This window comes from Rhea pennata, chromosome 31 (assembly GCF_028389875.1).
Source record: "Rhea pennata isolate bPtePen1 chromosome 31, bPtePen1.pri, whole genome shotgun sequence".
NCBI classification, from domain to species: Eukaryota; Metazoa; Chordata; class Aves; order Rheiformes; family Rheidae; genus Rhea; species Rhea pennata.
This window is the reverse complement of record NC_084693.1, coordinates 130950-153977: the sequence shown is the minus strand read 5'-3', so window position 1 is coordinate 153977 and position 23028 is coordinate 130950. Positions and strand designations below refer to the sequence as shown.

The 23028-nt window shown below is 37.9% G+C and overlaps 1 protein-coding gene across 2 annotated transcripts in view; it reads right to left on the bottom strand.

Annotated features, from left to right (window-relative positions):
* Positions 1-23028, bottom strand: part of ASH1L (ASH1 like histone lysine methyltransferase) — a 57059-nt gene that overhangs the window by 21718 nt on the left and 12313 nt on the right. The window contains exons 1-6 of one of the 2 annotated variants that reach the window (XM_062598161.1): positions 22900-22973; positions 16802-21551; positions 12400-12501; positions 8318-9059; positions 6993-7172; positions 186-280 (exon numbers count right to left, since the gene is read on the bottom strand). In XM_062598161.1, coding sequence (XP_062454145.1) covers positions 186-280; positions 6993-7172; positions 8318-9059; positions 12400-12501; positions 16802-21551; positions 22900-22956 — 5926 coding nt within the window. In that variant the 5' untranslated portion in view covers positions 22957-22973. Of the gene's footprint in view, positions 1-185; positions 281-6992; positions 7173-8317; positions 9060-12399; positions 12502-16801; positions 21552-22899; positions 22974-23028 lie in introns of those variants that run through there. The other variant, XM_062598160.1, reaches the window with a different exon arrangement.

Below are 23028 nucleotides of genomic sequence, written 5' to 3'. Positions count from 1 at the left end.
TGACTTCTCACAAAGCTTGTATGCTTAAAAATATGAGTCACCTGACAAGACATTAAAAAAAAAAAAGGAATGAATTGAGAGAGAGAGAGAGAGAGAGAGAGAGAGAGAATGCAAATAGACTATTTCAATGTAACCTAGGTGGGATATTTGTTTCCCAACAATTCAAACACATGTGAAGTACTCACCAACATGAATAGGGGCTGGAAACAAACCATGCTCATGCTCTCCAGGAGTGTACTCCAGTTTTTCTTTCTTTAATTGTATGAGGCGGCTCTTCGGACTGTGGATTAGAGACAAGAGTGATAAAGAAAATCATAATAAGGAAAACCTCTGTCATTTGGAAAAATATGTCCTCTGTACTAATTAAGGTACCTATGGATTGATTATCAGGCATGAGAATAGTAATGGAAGTGGCCAAAAAGCCTAATTTCCAGGGTGCTTGCCAAATATACTTATCATATCCATTTCAAAGCTGGTGATTTGATTTTTTCCTTCTATATAACTTCTATATAAACCAGACTTAATGGGATACCATCAACTTTAAATTCCCAAAATGTCATATTTAAGTTATAACGAACGTTACAAGAATAAAATAAACTCAAAAAATCTTATCGGATTTTGTTTGCTTAGGAATTTGACCAGGTTTACATATATAGAGACGGCTTTCCTAGTTTGTTGAGAGCAAGTGTTTACTTCTTATTTCTTTAGAAGGCTGTTCATATATAAAGCAGGAAAATAAGAGAAACCAAAAGTTAAAAAAGCAACAAGATGGCCCCTATATAGAAGGAATAATAGGAGTACAATGTAAGAATGGTGGTATGGGTCAGATGAAAGTAAAACAACCTAACCTGGCAAGCTGTCTTATATAAACATCTCCTTTTGGCTCCTGACAAAGAATTTATGGGGGGAAAAAAAAACTGACCTGGTTATATTTAGTATTGAGACACCGCAACATGCAGAAGTGACTTCCAAATGTGAAATATACCAAATATTAAAATGTTATTAAAAGTCTATTAAAATATATTGAAGTTTTTTAAGCTTTTAATAACTGGACATACAACTGAAAGCTGACTCAATAAAAGGTAATATTGCTAACTAGTCAACTGAAAATAGAAGTTAAATACAAATCTTGAAATATCAACAACTGAAGAGAATTTCTGACGGTTAAAAACAGAACTGATGGATGTCAGTAATCTGTGGTTCACATACTGTTACTGATAAACACATTTAACTTAATCTATATAGGTGGACACAGTAATGAGTCATATTTTAGGATCAGAAGATACTTTTATGATTATTTAATTTGCCTTCTGATATATCATATACTTTCACTCAGTTGAGTTTCTCTCTGGTCAAACAATCTCTGATTGAATTACAAAATGTATTTTAGAAAGGCACTGCATCATGATTTAAAGATTTAAAATGTAAGAGAACTTACCACATTTTCTGAAAGTTCATTTCAGTAGCTGATTACAGCTTATTATTAAAATAAAATGGGGCTACCTGAATAAAACTCACCCCAACATCATTATCTTCATTTTTTAAGGCACATAAGGAGTGTATCTCCCTCTTACAGGTGAGGAATATAAAGTACAGATAAATTAAAAGTGACCTGGGTCACAGAGCAGGGCAGAGGCATCACTAAAACACAGGTCACCTATTTCCAGTCTGACATTTGATGTTCCAGAACGTATCACCAGTACAACACTACAGCTAGTTCTCTAAATAGTCATAGCAGTTTCTAACTGAAGCATGCTTTGTCAAGCACTCCTAATCAGAAAGCAGTAACATTCTTGCAAACAGTAAAACTTACTGTTTTTAACATTGTGACCCTCTGTTTTCTGATGGCAGGAATTTATTTCATTTGCTTTGGCAAAAATACAGCTCCTTTGCACAACAGGCAAAAATGACATCCTACAGAGGATAAAAAAGAACTCACGTCCTCTATCCTTTCAGGTGACATTGTACTGAATTAGAAAGGCTTGCAAACAAAGGCCATGGAGTAACCATTTACAAGGCCTGGAAAACAACTTATTTGCAAGAAAAAACAGAAAGGTATTTTGAAAAAGAGAAGTGTGAACCTCCACTTACAAGAGGCAAGCAAACCCTTAAGTCAAAGACAGAGAAAAAATGAAAATGTTCAACAGAAAGGTATGACTTAATTCAAGCCAAATGTGTACCCTGTAACACAAATATTCAGTGTAAAGGATGCCAACAGAAATATAAATTATGGTAAATAAACTGCAAGGAGGAAACTAGTATGGCTAAGAGGAACTATGAAAGGCAATTAGCCAAACCCACAAAATATAACATGTATTTCATTATGCACTGCAGAAACAAGAAGCCTGCAAGGGAATCACTAAGTCCACTACTTTAAGAAGCAGCAGAATGGTGAAGTCATTGCAAAGATTCAATAAGATTAATCACCTGTCACAGATTTAGTCACAAAGAACACTGGGAAAACACCTATTCTTTCTTCCTTCTACACACAGCAATGCAGTATTGTTAGAGACATGTAAAGAATTGTTGTAACAAACCAATAGATTGAACAAAGGCCATCAATGTTTTAAGGACTTCGAAAGGAAAGGGCTGAGATGTTAAAATAAAACACCATTATACATTAAAACAGTGAGTATACTGAAGTAATCAAAGAACTGGCAGTGATACAAAAGCCTGCTGGAATCAGCTTACTCTGTGCTACTGTTGAGGACAAGTACCTACTCACTTTCATACCATATTATTTATTAGATACTTTCCTCAGTAAGCAGGTATAATGAATATTCCCCCTGAAAAGGAAAAGATCTCTTCAGAAAGCCAGGACCCTTCTGTTTTCAGAAGTGTTAGGATATGATGAAAACTTACTAATAATCACAGAGAAATAACTTGTAACATTTCCGTTAGTGTATTTTCCATGGAAAGCGGTGGCAGCATGGTTTTGATAGCTTGACAGACAGAAATGTAAGCCCGGCTAGGTAAGGAATGACTCCCCTAACTATAATCTACTACAGAAAGTTGCTTGGTTCAGTTTCTGTGGGAAAAATTTTAAAATACCCACTTGGAAACTGGTCCACTTACCAACGACAGACTAAACGGGACTCTTTTTGCAAGTTACCAGTAATAGAGCGATTCATAAAGTGATTTCTGCTGAATATTAAAGCATTTTCATACCACTTTGCAAAGGCTGAATATTAGGCTTAGAATGCACTCTCTTCTTCCCCTGTCTCAAGTCTCAGTCTAATTAAGAAGGAACCAAGTTTTACTTTCCATACCATCATTTTTCCACATTCTTCTCATTTATTTCTTTCCGGTAGTGTTCCACTTCTAGTTCTCTTCTTTAACTTTTTAGTTTCTTCTCCTTACACTCCTATCACACTTGCTGGTATTAACTCTCTGTAGAATGCAGAGTTAAATTTCTGAAAGGTTTGGTGCCCAATATTTTCTCTCAGACTGTAGTCTGATAACCATCTTAAGCCAGTGGCTTTGATGCTCCCCATCTTCTGCTGGCACAACCGTTTGTATGACTGCAAAGTTAACTGCACCAGGAAACTGAATAAATTAAAACCGGATTTTTATTTGAGCTGCAGGAAGGTTGGATTTCAGATTTCATTTTAATCACTATCCCAGGCTGGTTCAGTTGCACAGATAATTGTGATGGGACAAAGGAAGGGACAGCACAGGAAAGGAATAAGCACCCAAAGGTGAGGAGAAAGTAGAACTGCTTCTTTTAGTGCATTGCTAGCCTAAGCCAACTTAAAGCATTTGCTGAACTACAATCTTAGACTATCACTTTAATTCAGCTGACTGATTGTTTCAATAGGTCTGTTTCTAAAATGTTCAGTTACTTCATCTAAGTCACCTTGTAGCTCCACAAACTCTAACATCAGCAAAACAGAAACAATGACAGGAACAAATGGGTGGAAAGCCCACTTCCCAGCAGCAGCAGTCTGCACTGCACTACAGTATCTCTGGAACCACCGGTTTCTATTCGTGATGGATACCCAACAACAGAGAAACACGCAGTTCAGTGCTGATTACAGCACAGTGCAAATTTGATGAATGAGAGTTCATTTTGTGTTACTGATAAAGATCAGAGAGATGAAAATGATCAACTTAAAAAGTCTTTTAGTACCCCTAGAAGTTCCAGTTTTTATCTAGGGTCAAAATTAAAGCTTTTCCATGACAATCATAACTGTGATGTAATGTGGGAAAAAAAGGAATTATTGTGATAGAAAATACTTTTAAAATAATTTTGTCCTTTCATGGTGTGTTTAATCCTTCCCATAAATTATAATTTGAAAAAATTAGTTGTAATAATTTACCAATTATTGTTAAATTTGTTTGGTGAAGGAGACTTTGCACTCCTCTGGAAAAGCCACTGCTGTGTAAACAGGTAACGATTCTCATCTATAATCAGTCTTGTGCAACCATCCACTGAACTTGATCTGTCTAATTCATCCAGTGGAAGTTGAGGATTGTGTGCTACCATCTTCTCATGTAGATGGTAGTATCAGACCAGCTAACACTGTCTAAAAAAATTACATTTGGAAATTGAGGGAGGATTGAGACTCACTTCAGAAATCATTTCTTTTCTTCTTGGTTTATTTGCAAGGAATCATATTCTGATGATGGTCTATACATAAAATTTGAGTTTTCTTCACTGTGTTTCAGTAAGATTTCTAGACCTATGTGAGTTAGAGGAGTGAAATTCTGTTGAGTCAAATGGTACAATTAGAGTTTGTCATGACAGGTAGTGGTTGCAGAGAAATTAATGCACATGTTTCTCCTGTAACAGTAGGCTAAAAATGATGGTGATATGACAAACATTTTTTTTTGCTGCTGTTTAGAGATTGGCCATGATTAATCTAGGGAGAGTTGTAAATAGTTACAGTAAACCTCTCAGTAAAACTTCAACTACTTCATCTGTTCTAATGACGTTTAAGAAGAGGTTAAGAAAGATGTAGTTGAGTAGGAAAAGAGTTTTAAGGTAAAGAAATGTCTGCAGTTGAACACGGCAAACAGAGATAGGGATTAATGATCATTGGTAACACCAATTAAGAGAGAGAAGGCAGACACTGGTCTAATGGAAACACTGACAAATATTTAACTGTACCATCACTAGAGGGTGCCATACGATTACACAGTTGCCTTTTCATTCTCAACTAAGATCATGCTTTCACACCAATACAGCATGAAATTATATAAATATTAGAATAATAACATGAACTTCTGCTGTACTCTTACACTGGCATGTGTCTGACTGTGCAGTAAAACTAGAGCAGTGAGTTAAATTAAGCAGAAAATTAATTAAAAGTGACTATTGTTCTGCCAATTTACCTTGCTGAACCAACAGAGGAAGACAAGATCTAGTGCTAGCACAAAGAACACGGTGAGATGAGCCCTTTAAGCTGTAACTTTCTCTAAGAAAAGGCATCTTAATCAATATGGCCACTGTTTTGTCCTTGCTGAGCCCAGCCATGCACTCCCATCCCTTGTTTTCCTATCAGTTTTTAAATAACCATGCAGAGAAGTTCAGATTATGTGGACAGTCAAAAGCTATTCGTTTCTTTGGCGGGGTAAAGTTTCCTCAGTGTTCTTAACTGGCTCACCACAAACTTCAGGATCAGTGCAAGGGAAAGACTGAGCATGCTGAGCACCAAGTAAAGGGTAAGATTAGATCAGGCCACTTTAAGCTTCCATGGAACTGCAACGTGAAATGGCAAGGGAAAGGGAGGGTTAGAAGCAGAGATCAGTTTTGTGATGGCCTTCTCTAGGGTGGTGGACTTTATTCTATCATCAGGGACAATGCCTATAAACCTTGACTTTTAGTATTTGTACCTTTTTTTTTTTTTTAATGAGATGTCTGCCTACTGTGTATGCAATAATGGCCCTCTCTTTGCCGATTAGGAATGGCAGGATAACTATCATTTCATTATAAAGAAAAGAAAGATTTTCTCAAGTTCCCACCTAAAGCAACAGATCTAATTTCTTCTATGCAATTTTTGAATGCTGCAACACAGTACACATCAGTAACAGAACATCTAAGTGCTAGAAATTCTAACATATCTGCAAAAGAATATGCTTGCAAACTATTAGAAATATGTGTGGTCCCACTTGATCAAACCTAGATCTTTATTGTTTCTTTCTTAGAGTCTTGATTCCTTCATTGATGCCTTTATTTTACTATGGAAATAAAAGTTATCCAGAGCAGCTGATAAACTAGCAGTCTCCCAGTGGTCTCCAGAGCATTTGAAAGTAGTCTACAAAGGGGGATGAGACAGAAGGTGTCCAGTTTTCTCTCTTTTTCTGTCAGACCACATTAGAAGAAGTGTGCAAAGTCATGACTTCAACACAATCAGTTCAAATTGCTGTAGAAATCTTATGTAACTACAAATAGTAACAGAAGTGGGCTGATCATCAGAAATGGGAGATGTCTACCTTCTAATGTATACTACGTTTTGAGCAACTTCATGAAAAAATGTTAAGAATGCTAGCTTCTTAAACATTTCATATAAAGAGAAGGAGATAAACCTCACTCAATTGTGAAATGAACATTGAGCATACCTGAAATGCTTTCACTCCAAAAGTTTGTCACACAAAAGATGACCATATCATCGTTCAGTCAATAAAAACAGAAAATCAATGGCCCTTTTTTACATTGACATTGTACTCAGTACCTGAGCATCTCAAGCTCTGCCAGCACTTTTGCTGCCATGTTCATTAAGACTGTCGAATGAAGCCGTCTTACCTTCTTCAAGGTCGATACTCAGAAACAGTTTCAGATTGCTGGAGGTTGCTTTCTGACTGGGGTTACATTTTAAATCTTCAATGGGTCAGATTCTGATAATTATCATGCATGTAATTTTTCACAGGCTTGCATTAAGTTGATGGTTTTATTTCAGCTGCTCATTAGTGACAGCTCTTTATGATTCTAGTTGAAAGGAGACAGTTTCCACTGGAATATCAGACAGCAGCTTTTCACTGGTACTACTTACTCTGTTGTTTTGTACACATCAGAGTAGAGCCCTGCCTTCTGGTACTTCTTCTTTGGGGGCCGAGGTGCTTTTTTCTCACGCTGGGCAAGAGAAGGCAAAGGCTGCTCACTATTTTCAGATTCATGTGGTTTCCCAAGGGCATCATGTGGACTGGATGGTACAGCTGCTGTCTCGGATAAACTGGAAGAAAATGTAAAGATTATTTTACTGCTACATTTCATTATTCCTCTTTATAATATGGAGAGTAGCAAAAGACCATATGTGCAGATTTCTGAATTACATGCTATGTAAACTACCATGTAATAGCATACATAGCATGTAGCTATGTAAAAAATGCAATTCAAAATATGATCATGATCAAGTAGTGATTAAACATAATCATAAAAAATGGAGGATCTTTTTAGAGTAATGTTATTATTAATTAATACAAAAAGAAAGTTGTTAGCACCATGAATTCTTATTCTTTGGAGTCTCAGTTAATTGATTTAGAAGTGGCTTATACTATCTTCTTTGGTATTCCAAAAATAGTATGTGTAAACATTTCTTTTAGCCTTCAGAACAGCCAAACAATACATCCTTTTGACAAGTGGTTGCAGTAACATTCCCTGAATCTAAATGCCTGTATTTTGGTATTTGTTTCTGAAACACAAATGGATAATATTTTTCAGAACTACTCTGCAAATATAGGAAGGGAGATTTTAGGAAAAGTTTGGTCTGCTAATACCGGTGAGTTTGAGAATAAGTATGAGATGATTAGAGCAGAGAGAAATTTCTGGTGTGTTCCTATAGTAGTATGATATAGTAGTATAGTAGTATTGATTGCACTATTAAACTGGTGCATGCCACAACTCTTCCTTTCTCCTTTGGTCTTATTCTCTATTTGCTGCATATCAGCTGATCTCACCCAACATATTCTGCTGCTTGGGAGTTTTTTTTTTTTTTTTTTTTTATAATGCATATGAGTCATACTCTTCAGACTCCGATGGCGCATGTAGCTATTATAGTTCCTTATTCAGCACATGATACAGGAATAATCTTTGCTATACTATCTCATCAGCCAGTCTGTTACTAGCTCACTAAGCACAAAAACAATACTTTTGCATTACCTGTGAATCTATCTCATTTTGAACATTGTATGATGTTCAGTAGCTTAGAAAAACCCTAAACATATTTAAAATTGACACCTTAGTTCCCTTTAAACTGATCATCTTAGAGAAAACAAATGTAACTAGCAGAGCCTGTAAGAACAAGATTCTTTCATGAGCTGAAATGCTATAAACCCCCATAATGACTACGCTGAAAGTACAGAATTGTAAGAGTATTACCTCTTATTGCTCTCCTGTTCGCCTTCTGGTAGAGATTTTTGTCTTTTCCTGGCCTGTTCCTCTGCAAGCCACCTCTTTCTCTTCCAGCCTTTTCGGTGATCTGTATTCAAGTTCACACTCTGCACTACAGCTTCAATTACATCTGTGATGGTATCAGGTCCAAGGTGTAAAGGACTGTTGCTTTCTTCTCTTTTGTCTAGCTCCTGACTGACCAGCCGAGCTGCCTGGAAAGCTTGCATTGAAACGACAGCCTGCATTGGGTATTTCCGGGGCCTACCTGGCCTGCGCTTCACAAAGTTATTCCCTGTCCGTGACTGCCTTTGCAGCTTTTTGGCTTTCAGAATTTTATTGACATGATCAAGATTCTTTTTCGTTGCCAAGATCTTGTTATAATTGCACATTTTCCTAGCTTGTCGCTGCATGGCTTCAACCACACTTCTCTTGAGATGATGTGGGGAATAGCTGTTTGGTAATCTGTCTGAAAGAAGGGAGATAGTATCACTGCAAGAGTTGCTTGGAATTGCTGAAGCTAAGATACTGTCCTGTTTCCCCAGACCTCTCTCCCTGTTGTGGTTTCGAGCAGGACTAGCTGGTGGTGGAACAGACACATTTGCAATGACTGCTTCTATGGTTTTGTCCAAAGTAGCTTGGCTTTCATGCTGTGCCATGCGCTGCAGTAAGCTATCCATTGAATCATCAACAGCAGTTGCCAGCCTTGTTCCCCGTGTAGGTACTGCAATCACTGGAAACACAGATGAACACAAATATACTGAAATGGATTTGAGATACAATCAGCATTACAATCAAATAAGGTTTGAATTAAGATATGACAGCTGGACAGACTGCCAGATGTTAATATCTTATAAATGCCTAAAATGTTCAATGACAAGACGAACACAAATTCTAATGGGAAAGAGACCAAGGGATGCAAGTAGGTGGGAAGTTTACATTGTGTATTATCAGTTTCTAATTTACAATTCTTTTCTCCTGATTCACACTGTTCCTCACTTCTGCTAGCAAAGAGCAACAAGGACATTAAATTCGTACGGTTCACAGTAGCATGTGTATAGATTTTAAACGATAAGCTCTTCAGGAAATAAATTATATTTTTGTATTTTTTGTAAAACATTATGTGAGAAGGTCTAACTTGTCATTAGAATTATGTTGAGTCTCCCTTCATTAGAGGTTCATCAGTCTTGGGTATTTTGATGTCTAAATATGTCTGCAGAACAAAGATTAACTGGAATTGACCATAGAAAATAAAGAATTATTGAAAGAAAGCATCTAATATTTTATTTCAAAGCTTCCCTATCCAAGGTTTCTACTCAGAGAATTCAAAGAATATCACTGTTGCTATCAGGTTCAAAGAGAACTCTTCTAAAGTTAACTTAATTCCTACTCAAGACTGAAAACTAAAAAATTCTCTGTGCACAGAAAAATTAAATGCACTCTTTTTCAATGCTCTTGCACTTCCTTTATCCAAAAGACAAATACAGTGATAACAAAATTGATCGCAATTAAGTATAGGCTTGGAGAAAGCTAAAGGAAAATACACGAAAAATGAAAGGCTAGTTTACACAGCAAGTAAAGCTAGATCTCACTTTTTAAACTGCCTGAATGTTATATACTTTACAGTTGTAGACTGGCATTTGGAAAAGTTTCCAGGTCAACTGCGATACTGATTATGCTATATTAAAAATGGATCTGCTTCAAATTAAGAATTTCCCAAAGTTGCCCTCTTGGTTCTTGATGATAAACTCTGTCCTTTCTGGAATAAAATGGATACTCTCAGTCTTCTCACAAATTTATCACAATTACATACTAGCATTTACATAATGTTACTGTAATTACTGCCAGTTATTTAGATTAGACCTACTTAAACTAATGGGTCCTAAGCTGTAAACTGAAGAGCATGTAATAGTGTAAAAGTAACTTTTAAAGTGAAGACAACAAAATATTTTTGTAAAATGGTCTTCTGTCTTTTGACAGGAGACAGACTGTGCATTAGGTGACAAAGATAAAGCACAGACAGTTTAAGATAAATATTCTCTAGTACTCAATAGTCCGATTTGGTACTCTGGAGAAAAAAGAAAAGTTTCCAAAGTAACAAATTTGCATGTACAAATAAGAATGTTTTTCAAAGAGCACACACAATTTAAAGGAGGAAGAATGAGTGTATCATCTTCTAAGAAACCTCCTATGAACAACTTTCTTCCTGTAGGATTCAAAAAAGAAACAGCTACACGCTTGTTAGGTCACTGCTGTAAGCGTTAACTGTGATCACGTGGAATACCTAGCAACTTGAACAACTTGTAAAGTAATGGGAGGATTCACACTTTCAGCTTTCAGTTTTAGAAGAAATAATAAAGGCAAACCACCCTTAGCTTTTTTATGACCTTTAAATACACACTGGAATGGAGTTCAGGGTTCCTCAAAGAAATACCATCTGTTTAATAAAGTGACCTATGTAAACAGCTGCACCAACCAATAATAATCAAACTATACAACACAACACATTTGGACACAAGGTCTAATGGCCTGTCCTTCAACTAGTGTTTTGGTTTGGAAACTGATCCAAAAGGACCGGACAACTGAAGACTATGATGCCAGAAACAGCTGCAGCACTGATCACACATGCTTACAGTACTCAGCAACAAAGAAGCTTTTTATGACAAATGCTCTGAAATCCTACGTGCATCCCAGATCTACAGAAAATCTAACAAAGACTAGTCCTTTCAGCATCATTAGCTCAATGCCTTTGAAGCTGAGAAACTTGCCATTCAGATTTACTCCTATGCTCTCCTATACAAGAAATGCCTGAACTTTCAACACCTACCTATACACAGAATTATGCCAGTCGATTAGTTAGCTCTTTGTAGTTGCCTCTTTAAAATGAGCAAGCAGAAGAAAGTTGGTAAGACAGAGAAAGTGCACTTCTTCACTGCACGTGACTTTCTTACCATATATGCTGAAGAAAGCATCTGTTGCGAATATATGTTTAAAGGGAAGAGGAAATAGCAATGTCGGCACCTTCGTTACGTATGGAAATCGTAACAAGTAATTTTGTAAGTGTCAAGTCTAAGGATGTTTACTGCAGATTTGTGACTGACTGGCATCTAAGAATGTCTGAATTCTAATAGAAGTTTTTTTTCCTTCAGCTGAGATTTTAACAAAATTTGTCATTGTGATAGACTTTTTTTGTGAGTCTAATAATTTGTGAGTTCATACCACAACATTCTCCTCAGTGAGGAGCCTTCAAAGATTTCCATCTAATCCTATTTATTTTCCTCCCTTTTTGCATTAGTGTATTGGCTTCTACTCACTGGATTTCTGAATCATCTCCCTTTCTTGTTATTATGCTATAATGAGTATCTCCCATAAATTTTAAGCCTACGTTCAGCTTTTCAGTGTTCAAACTATCTATGAGTTGTTGTCACCTGTCTTCTTTGAGCCTATTTTTAAGCTGTACTTCCCAAAGTTAGCAAATCAGTGCATAAATATGGACTTTCTGGAGCACCAATCTGGGTAGTATGTTACCTCATGGCTGAAAGAGCCAAATCCTTCAATATGGGCACACATTTCATCAACTTCCCAATGCATTTGTACATTTGAGCCTTGATCCTGTTTTGAAAGAATTGAAGAGAATACTCCCAGAGCTGCAAGTCCTATCATCCCTCTCCTACTGTCATTTTTGACCTGCTTAGGGTCATTCACTGTCTGCTTTCAGAAAAGCCCAGAAGCCAAGTCTTTCCCCACTGGGGAATTCATTTATTAACTACAGTGTCACAGTGCCAGCACTAAAGCATAGAGCTTCATGACTACTAATTCAACCTGGTGAAGAACCCAAGTCCCATGCTGCTATAGCTATGTTGCTGCTTGTATAAATGCCAGCTCAAGTTTCCATATTCTACAGCACAATCTGCAGCACTTGTGTCCTAAATTATAAGAGGAAAAACTTAGTATCTCTGTGAAAATACTCCTGCTGTTAAGGTTCTCAAAGCAATACAGCCTTGGCTGCCTATTGTAGTATAGTTCTTAGTACAGCAGTAGTCTTGAAAACAAGACTGTTAGATTTTACTTGCCTGTAGAAGACGTACTCTCAGATGTTGATCTCTTTCTGGAAGGGCTGCAATTTGTGCTCTCTGACTGCCTCTGGGAAGGTTTATCTTGTGTTGGTAGGGTGCCTGAAAAGTAGAGCAGGGAAGAGAAAAGCACAAAACCCCCTTCATTTCAGTCTGGCAGTGCCAATAAAACACACTACAGGTACCAAATATTCAGAGTAAGACTACTCTTTTTTTTCAGCACTAGGAACACTTGCATGCTATGACGCATGAAGGTGGAGAGGGATGGAACCAGACCATTAAAACAAAATTTCTCACAGGCTAAAGTCATAGAGAGGAGAGCAAACAGCCTATGAGAAAACCATTTATAATATCTGGTTATTATCTTTCACGTAATAAAACCCCATTCTTACTGTAAAAGGAAACCTTTTTGTTATAGCGACGTTGTTAGTGGGCTCTTAAAGAGGGTTTCTATACTGTCTGTCTCTACAACATGCAGGTAAAAAGAAAGCTGCAGCAGAACTGTGCAAAATGTATTAATTTCATAAAGTGAATGCAAATATATATGCATATATATTAAATTATTACATTATTTGAAATCACAGCAGTTACAATTAAAATGCAATAAGCTCATATTTGAAAAAGCAATTTTTTCTTGTCCGAATATATATATCTCACATTATTTTAAACACAGAAGAGCATATACATCTCCCATTGGACTAATGATTATATGTCTCAGATATGTCCTTTTATTTTAAATGGAATAAAAGTAGTGAAGATTCTTTTCATTTGCATAGATCCCAATTGAATGGCTTGTTTTGTTTTTCTTCTCCTTTCCTTCCAGGGACTGTGAACAACTTACTGAGACCACTCTATGATAAGCTATAAATTGTTCAAAATAACTAATAGGGTGAAGCAACAGCAATTTACTAAGGACCACTCTGAACTTCAAATGAATGATAATAGCATACTATAAAAATCTGTACTGTTCCAAAACCCGAAAAAAGTCTTGTCACTTGTGGACTGCTCGATTTCCAGTCTGCTGAGGATACTTGGAGAAAGTATGACAAGGAAAAGGTATTAGGCCACATATCAAGTCTCTTGTGAGCCTTGGCAGACCTGCAACTGATAGTGCCAAAGGCTGATCTACCTTACCGTACTTCTCTACTAGTTTGGATCTCCTCACAAATGCGTGAGAAGACCATCTATCTAAATCAGAAACTGACAGAAGAAGGAAACCTAATAACCAGAATATACTTTAAGAGCCAAGGCAGCAAACGGATAAGGACATACAGAAAGTATGAGGCACTCTACTCCCTGGGAGGGGAATGATCTGCTCTTTTATTCACCAGGTTGGGAGATTGGTTAGGGATTCATTACAAAATCACTTTACTTTTGACAGCTGAACAAAACAACATGTAACAAGGGAATACAACTTCAGGATCCCCAACATACACTACTTCTGAGCATTCAAAGTTAGTGTTTCAAATACAAAAATTCTTTTTCAGAAGTCCAAATCCAAGAGGCCATGGTATGCTGCTCCTGTACAATACCAAGTGTTCTTGCCTCGTGGATGCCAGACTAAGCTAGTCCTCTGATTTGCTTATATACCTTCTCTGTGATGTGTTCCCATCTATTGGGTCTGATGCCCAGCTGTTATCATTAGAGTAGAAGCAACCAATGAGAACACTTTGCCACAGGCAAGTATTATCAAAGCTACACTCTAACTCAGCATTTAAAGATAAAATGTTAGAGCCTAGTGACCTTCCTGTTGGCATAACTGCATGTATTAACTGTGCTCAACAAAAAATATATAGCATGGAAACCTCTGTTTTATCTAAACTTCATCTCCTCTGAAATAGTTCAGGAGACGAAGTTCAGTAAGAGTCCTGTTGCCAAAACATGCACATTCCTCTTACAATTCTGATATAAGCAATCTTGTAGAATATCTAGCATCAGAGAATATCATAGAAAGATAAAAGTATTTGTCAATGAATTAAAACTGGCAAGGTTTATGTTCACAGTTTATGCAAGGAAGGTTATCTTCCATTGGTATAATTTAAAATAAATATTGTGACTATTCCCTAGTGATTATATAAGACAACTGTAGAATGCGTTCCCTGATGCTAGCTTCCTACTATTCATTTTAACCTCTCTGGCTCAGTGTCCTCTCCACCACACATACTAACTGTGTCTGGTTTAATAAACAAAAAAATATTTGAGGTACCACAGGTTTTTTCTCCACCATGCTATTTTCTGAAGTATATAAAAATCATTGTCTTTCACAATAATAGCTAGTGTCAGAACCACAATTCAGCACTACAGTTTAAAAAAAATGTATGCAACGTGACAATGATCTTAAAAAAAACAACCTTCCCCCATCTCTTATCATGGGGCTAGATGCAGTTTTTAAGTTCTCTGACATACTGCATGTACATGACATGAAGCATAAGAAGCTCCTTGTGAATGAGATGAATGCTGAACTGAAAGCTGGTCTCATAATAAAAACAGCTGGTTCCAATCGTGGGAAATACTCTTACTGAAAGTGATACATTTCATCTGACTCACAAGTTAAATGCACGATAAGAGGGAAGGTGATTCAGAGCCTTCAGAAGCAGGTTTTAGCTTAAAACATTTCTGCTTTTTCCTTTAATTAGGCTGTTTCTTATAAAAACCCAAGTCGGATCATTCACCATAATGGAACTCCTCAGGAAATTCCCAGAACTGCTCCAGCTACCACAACCAATTCTTCACTCCTCAGAGCCAAATTTAACTCTTTGATGACTTAACACTTCAATTTTTTTCTTTCCATACACAGCAAGAGAAGCAATCTTACAGCTTCATTGTTTTCTCCTGACACTCCCCCAGTAGTTTTAGAGATATGAAGTACAGATTTAGAAATAACAAAATTATATGGGTATGTTTTTCTATCAACATTGTATCTAGGTGCATTTTATTTTCCTCAAATTGGATCACAATACAAAAATATTTGCTTTCAAAAAACAGTAATTATTTGAATATGTTTTAAACTAAAACCAAAATATATCAAGAATCTGAATTCTAATCTAATTATTGCAAGGTAACAGTCCACTCAACACCAGAGGTAATTCTTATCATTACTGGGAAAGAATCCAGTCATTTCCAACTGCCCTTGAAGCAAACATGCAAAACAACCCCCCTGCTCAAATGTTAAAACAAAACTAAACAACCTGCCCATGTACACAAGGCACTGCAGTCAGAGAAGGGATGGTAGGGGGCACTATTACAGGAGACAGAGGAAGATCAGAGTAAGGAATGTGAGGAGATATTACTCCTTATTGATAGCTAGTTGTTTTCCTGGCTCTTGGCCTGTGAAATATTAATCACAAATGTTTTCAGGGGATTTAAATTTCAAGGGGAGGGTAAGTAAGGATCAGAAGAAGGAAGGAGAAACTATCAGGCTTCCTTTATATATCATAAATAAGCCAATAAGAGCAAAAGCCATACTTTCTCTTTTGCAAGTTATCTTTGTTATGCAATGTCACTAACATGTCTATGGCAATTTTAAGACAGAAATGGGTAGAAACATGAAAACATCTGCAATAATAAAGTGCTATCTGCAGTGACATTTAGGTTAGTAAGAAAAGCAATGTATAACACCTGGGCAAACTATATTAGTTTGAAATTAAGTCCTAATCTTGAGTCTTCTTTTCTTAATACCATGTAAATGAAAAAAGTTTAAAGTTTCAGAGCAAAGGTCTTTTCCTTTAACAACAATTCTCCAAGAGTACAGTCATGACTTGCTGTCTTTACAGTCTCAGATAGCTCTGTTTCAACTTTGCTTGAGGCTACAAGTTTCCCAATTACGCATAAAGTAATAATTTACAAAACAAAGTTTCTTCTTTAAAGTACTGCCTAGAGGCCCCAAATCAGGGTCAAAGCTACAGTACAGTAATGATTATTGAAATACCTAAAATGGAATTATGAAATAAAAATAAAACTTTTTCTTAGGTGGAAGGAAAGTTATTCACAATACTAGTACTAATTGCTAGCCCAAACCAGTCAATCAAAGTTCAAAATAAACAGGAAGATTAATGTATAATATAAAAAAAAGAGAAATTTTAACTCATGTTTTCTGCAGAAAGTTAAAATTTAAAAAGTTAGATCTTTTAATAAAAATCATCCTTAGTATAAGGCAAATCCTGTGGGAAGAGATACTTATGTAATCTCGTAAGTGGGTGCCTAGTAGATACCATATTAGTCTGTACTGAATGCTACACAGAACAGAAATTCTCGAGTGAAAGCAAGAGTAGCAGTGAAATTCAACACTGAAAAATTGCTACAAAAACGAAGTTATTTTTTGCTAGTCTTCTATATAGTATGTTTGGTTTAACATAAAATAGCAAGACCCATATGAAAGTGCATACAGCTAAAGTTCCCCCACCTGGCAGTGGCTGTAGTGCCTTTTCAATGGAAGGCAATGGTTCCTTTCTGACAGGTCGATTTAGTGAAGTATCCTGTGCACTGAAGAGTCCGGGACTGTCGGTTAGTTTTTTACGTCCATTGGTACTGGTAGAGCTGGTGACTCTGCAGCTGCCTATTGCACTTGTGAAAAGATTTGTATGTTCATCACTGCTACTTGGCTCAGAGCTGGGAGTAAATCCTCCCAGAGACAGACCTGGGGAGTTTTCCGAACAGTCTATCTGTAATGGTGTCTGCAGTCCCAGTGCTAATGAATTTGACTCCAAAGGCTCTCTCCTGACCCACTGTTCATCTCTGCTTAGCAAACCCTTTGATGGTGACAGGTGTGGACAAGACATATGGCATCGGTGTTTCTCTTTATGTTTGTATCTTTCACCAACAGCCTCCTTCCCAAACCTGTAGCGCTTCAAGGACTCCAGAACTGTTCTAGAAGAGCTATTAGCTGTTATAGTGTCCATGGAAACCTGCGGCTGTTCAGAAGAACGATGTTCTCTGTGTTTATGGCGATGTCGATGCTTATGTTCCAGCATCCAGCCATAAGCCATTTCAGGTGGAACACTGGGGTATGTGCTCATTGACAAGAGTGGAGTCCTACTCGTTGTGAGGAATGCCTCCTGACGTAGAAGTTTATGCTTCTTCTTGTGGTATTTGGCAGGATTGAGAAGCAAATGGCCTGTATGCATGTAGGAAGGTGGTGGCAGTGGGGTAGTAAAAGAAGGAGAAGGTGGGGGAGGATAAAGAGCTGGAGGGTACCTTCCATAATAACCTAAGCCTATGGGAGCAGCTGCAATGGGAGAAGGAGAATAAGGCATGCCATAAGAGGGATAGAATCCAGTACCGGAAAGAGGAAAACTGAGACTGTGCATAAAAGGCATTTCTGCCATAGCCTCCCGCATTTTTGGAGGCCTGCCTCTCTTTTTCTTTAAATCAGGTTTTCTAATGTAGTGCAAAGGATCTAAAGGAAAAGTAGGATGAGTATAGAAACTATTGAAATTTATCCTAAAAATGGTAGGCAGTAAATCTCGGGGTATAAAATGATGACTTCTATGGGTTATTCTAATCTCACTTAATCGACTTATTAATTCTTCTAATTCAGCAAGGAAATCTGGATCCTGCCTACCTCGAAGCTGAGGATACTTCTTTTTCCTTTTTCGCTTCTGTCTTTTCATTTTGTCATAACTAAGGTAATCATGACTTCGGCGCTTACATTTGTGTTTATGTTTTTCTTTTAGATTACTTAAAACAGTGGAAGTTTCAGGTGGAATAAGGGAAACATGATCAAATGAATGCCTTTTCTTCTTCTGCCCACAAAACTTCTCTGCTCGATCTGAAGTACTATTGTTATCTGTTCCTATTCCACTGTCACTAGGAATTGTCTCATCGCTGTGAGACTCACTGACAGGCGAAGGAGTGGCTTCCTTCAGCGACGTCAGCTCACTCAAATGAGAAGGAGAGTTTGGCAACAACGTAGGTGGAGATAATCTCCTCCTTCCTTTAGAAGCTTTTTTCATTGCAAGTGTCTGAACAACACTTCCTTGTCTGGAGTGTATGTGTAAATACGGCACTGAGCTGGGCTCAATAAATCCTGCATCACTGCTGACAGGGCTCTGTCCCCCACTCACTGCAGAAGACTGAGAGCAAACTGGGGAGGGAAGAATCTCTGAATTATTAGCTGTTGTAGGCAGCAAATGGGGAAGTACTTGTCCTAATGATGTCCCAGGAGTTTGTTGAGCAGACTTCTCAAGAACAGTCAAACTAGCTGAATTACTAGTTAAAATACCATTTAGGACAGCTTTAGGTTTCCTTCCTCTCCTTTTTCCTATGTAAATGGTTCCTTTCTTGCTGACATTTATCTGCTGGCCTAATTTTGAACCAAATGTGGCAGCAAGAGTTGACACTGTATTGTGGAGTTTAGATTGCACTTTCCCTTTGTTATTTGGTTCCACTGTACTAGAAAGAATTTGATTCAGAAGTTTCTTTCGCTTCAAAGTTTTCATTTTATTTATTTTTCGGATAATTGTTTTCATTAACTGTCCATTATTTCTCTTGGCAACTTTTCTGTCTGAGTCTACTTCCAGATCAGTCATGCTACAAATATTAGTTTTTTGGACTTCTTCTGGCCCTCGTAGCTGGTCCTTTCTCTCAAAAAAATCCCCACTTCGATGTTGATCACTTTCAGACTCTATCTTGTTTGAATTATCTGTTGCAACAAAAGGTGCCACAGAAAGAATAGGTGGCTTCATTTTAATTGATGACCGCATTTGTCTTTTAGGTCTCCCTCTCTTTTTAGGAAAAGTTTGTCCTGATAGGCTCTGTTTTAGGGAGGGAATTTCTACCTCAGGCTGCAAAACTGGTGGTTCTTGCTCTTCCTTTGACTGCACTGAGAAGACCTTTGATGCTGGGATTTTTAGAGTTCTTTTGGGGGGACCTTCAAGCTCCGGCATCTCCTTTGATTTAGGTCTTCCTCTTTTGGGTTTATACATGTCAGATAAGAAATCATCTGACATACACAAACTAGAGGGTTGTTTGTGAGTACTATAAAACTTCTGAGTCTGTTTGTCAGTCTCAGTTAACAGTGCAAGAGACTGCCCACTAGCCTCGTTTAGTTTTGGCAACTGATGTTTGACAAACTCATGCTCCACAAATGAAGATGATCCTATGTTTTTCAAAAATTTGGCCTGTTCCAAATTGCTGTTTGATAGTGCACTGTATGAAATGTTTTTAAAAAGCTCTGACCTTTCTAGCTCTAGACCCTTCGGAGGTCGACATGTGCTTCTTGACACCACTTTAGTCCATCTTGGTTTTCTTCCTTTTCTTTTCTTTAACGGTTTTGACTGCTGACTGGTGCTCAGATTTTTAGTTCCTTGGCAGGATTTATCTGACGCAGTTATTGCACCAATCTTTAGGAATTGCTTGCTACTAAACAAGCTTGTAAAACTAACCACTGAAGGGGTGACAGTAGCATGAATGCTTGTTTCAGCTGCCAAAATGGTTTTTTTTCCTATAGAGGAACTAGTTCTTGAGGTTTCCACATGAGTAGCTTTTGAATCATTTAAATCTTTATCAGCACCTTTAAAATCAGTGCTCAGAGTATGGTTTAATGTTCTATTTATATTCAGAAGTGTACTGTCAGAAGAAAACTGAGTTTTGCCAATCTGATCTGAAATACCTTCTAAGAGATCTGCTGTGGAACTTAAATGCAGAGAATTTGACGCTAACTGTGAAGATGTTGTTGAGAGGTTCCTGTTTAAAGTGGTAACAGACACTGTGGGTGAAGGTGATGGAAGATTTCCCTCTCCAACTGCACTAAATGGGGACTTTGCCGTAGATACGTCTGAAGCACCTCCAGTCCTGAAGTCTGGTGAAGTGCAATATACTGGAGGCTGCTTTTCATGCTTAGATGTTTCATAAATCCCTTTTTCACTGGTTGAGTAACCATCCTGTGGAATGCATGTTCCCTCCTTAAATATCTCTTTGCCTACATCAGCAATATCTTTCCGAATTGAAAATTTTTCCAAGATACTTTCTTTATTCTGCCTTACAGTATGCTTCTCAAATGTTTTGCTGGTAGTATTGTCTTTCAGTAAATCTGTAGTCTCATGGCTTTCAAGGCCACTGAGGTTTGAATTACAAGGAAGCTTAAAGGGCTCCGAGGCAGGCATAATTGAGTCTGCTTTCAGAGTTCCAGAGTCTTTGTTAACCAAACCAACTGGAGTGCTGATTCCTGTTGGCTTCTTCCCAGCATCCTTGTTAACCAATCCCACTGGACTGCTAATCCCTGGCACCTTTCTCCCAGAGTCCTTGTTAACTGGTCCCATTGGAGTGCCAGTCCCCGGTGTCTTCCTTCCGGAGTCTTTGTTAGTCAGAACTGTTGTACTGCCAGTCCCTGCCATCTTCCTACCAGAATCCTTGTTAATCAGTCCTGTAGGACTGTTAATGCTCAGCAACTTCTTCCCAGCATCTCTGCTGATCAATCCTGCTGGAGTGCCAATCCCTACTGGTTTCTTTACAGACTCCTTATTAGTCAATCCGGCTGGAGTGCTGATCCCAGGCTGTTTCCTCCCAAAATCTTTGCTGATTAATCCAACTGCAGAGCTAGTCACTGGCTGCTTCTTTCCAGAATCCTTGTTAACTATTCCTGTTGGAGTGCTGATCCCTGGTGGCCTCTTTCCAGAGTCCTTGTTAACCAACCCAATTAATGGGCCAATCCCTTGTGGCTTCTTCCCAGAGTCTTTGTTAACCAATATGGCTGCACTACCAATCCCCAATGGCTTCTTCCCTGAGTCCTTGTTAACTAGCCCAACGGCAATAACTGATCCTGGCAATTTCTTTACCAAATCTTTATTAACTAATCCACTTGAAGTTATGGTTCCTGGTAGCTTCTTCCCAGAGTCTTTAACCAAACCAGCTGCAGTTCCACTTCCTGTCTTCTTCTGCTTTGTTTTGGAAGACTTTGAAGGAGGACAAGTTGCAATGAGTTGAGCCAATTTTTCTGTTACAGTTGTTGCTCCATTAATCTGTGCTCTATCCTTTAAATCAGAATTATGGCTACTGATAAGAGCTGGAGGAGATGACCTTACATAATCTGTCATTTCAGACTGCAGGGGAGAAAGTTTCTTAGTTAAGGGATTTGTTTCTACTTGTACATCCTCTTCCACATGGAATTCAACTGTTGCAATTTCTCCAGCTTTCTTGTAAAACTTTGAAGGGTCCTAGAAGTTAATAAAAAGGGAAAATATTTAGGAATAGAGCATAGAATTATGTCTGAATAACACAGTATCTTCTCACATTGATATTGTTACACCTGCTTTTGATAATAAGGTACCTATATAAACACACACTGCAAGAACCTGATAATTTTAAAGCAAATATATTCCAGTGGACTTATTAAGTATTTTTTTAATGGTAAAAAAATCCTGCTCTCACTCCCAATCCCCAATGTAAACCATTTAATCTGGCCCCCAATTAAAAATATTTTAAAAAATAATGAACAATAATGCACTGAGCTAACTGTAGCATGACAGCACTTGAAGGCTTCACTTACTACTGGAAATCAACTGAGCTGGGCACTGCAGGGGCTGGCATTTTGTGAACTTGTCTATGCACAGTTCTATCAATGTTTCTCAATCTTGTCCCACAACTCTCAACCACTGCAATAAGGGGTACTCCCGAAAACAGACTACTGATTGTACTGAAGTAAGTCGAACTATTTTGTTGCTTGTACAACAGCAACGAAGAGTAAATAGAACTTAAAAAAAGCAATACCTATTACCCCAATAAATTAAGCTTTTCTTTTGGAAGGACATTAATTCTATATACAAATTCCATCTTTGACATGCATAGGACCCATTCTTAGCCCCTGGTTGGAGTGAATGCCAGACTCATTCTTTATGAAATAACAACATATGCACAGAGCTTGAAAACCTTATGGCATGTACTGTAGTAAGTGTTAGACTATTAAGAGTGAAAGACATTATTGCCTACTTTTTCAGCCCTGTGCAAAGGCGACAGGGCATAGCACTTCATGTAATTAATTACAATCAGCATTATGTGTTTTACAAAAAATGTAACTATGGTTGGTGAATACTCAATTATGCTGAATAAAGATGCAACTTGGGATTAATTTGAAATTATTTGATAGACAGCAAACTTCAGCACTGCTCAAGAACAAAGTATTTGCTGAGTATGCTACACCAGCATGATTTAAACAGCAGACTGCAAGTTGGATTCACTCTGACATAATTTCCTAGATGTGAAGAAGCTGCTTCAGTAGCATGTGCTGCCTGAACTGCCAGAGCCTCTTCGGCACATAAATAGGCACTCCAGACCCTGACCTATGGCCTCTCTGCAGCACTGCAGCAAGAGGCAGAGTGGAGCAGAGGAAAGAGGTTTCTTTCTGCCCACATACATGCCTGGCACTTAAGTGGAAACTGCTGATCAGCATGACCTATGACATGCTTCCAAACCTGCAAGTCAACCATTCCAGCTGACTGTATCAATGCCTAAAACCCTGATGCACCAGAAGCTAAATTTCACTGGCCATTTTGGTCACTGCCCTACCTGCCCAAAAGTGTTTCCGAAAAGTAAACAAGATTTCACAAAACAGTGATATGTCATCGATCAAAGTTCTCTTCTTCGGGGACGGAGGCCAGGAGCACTGGTTGGGGTCACATGTCTCCAAACCTGGCT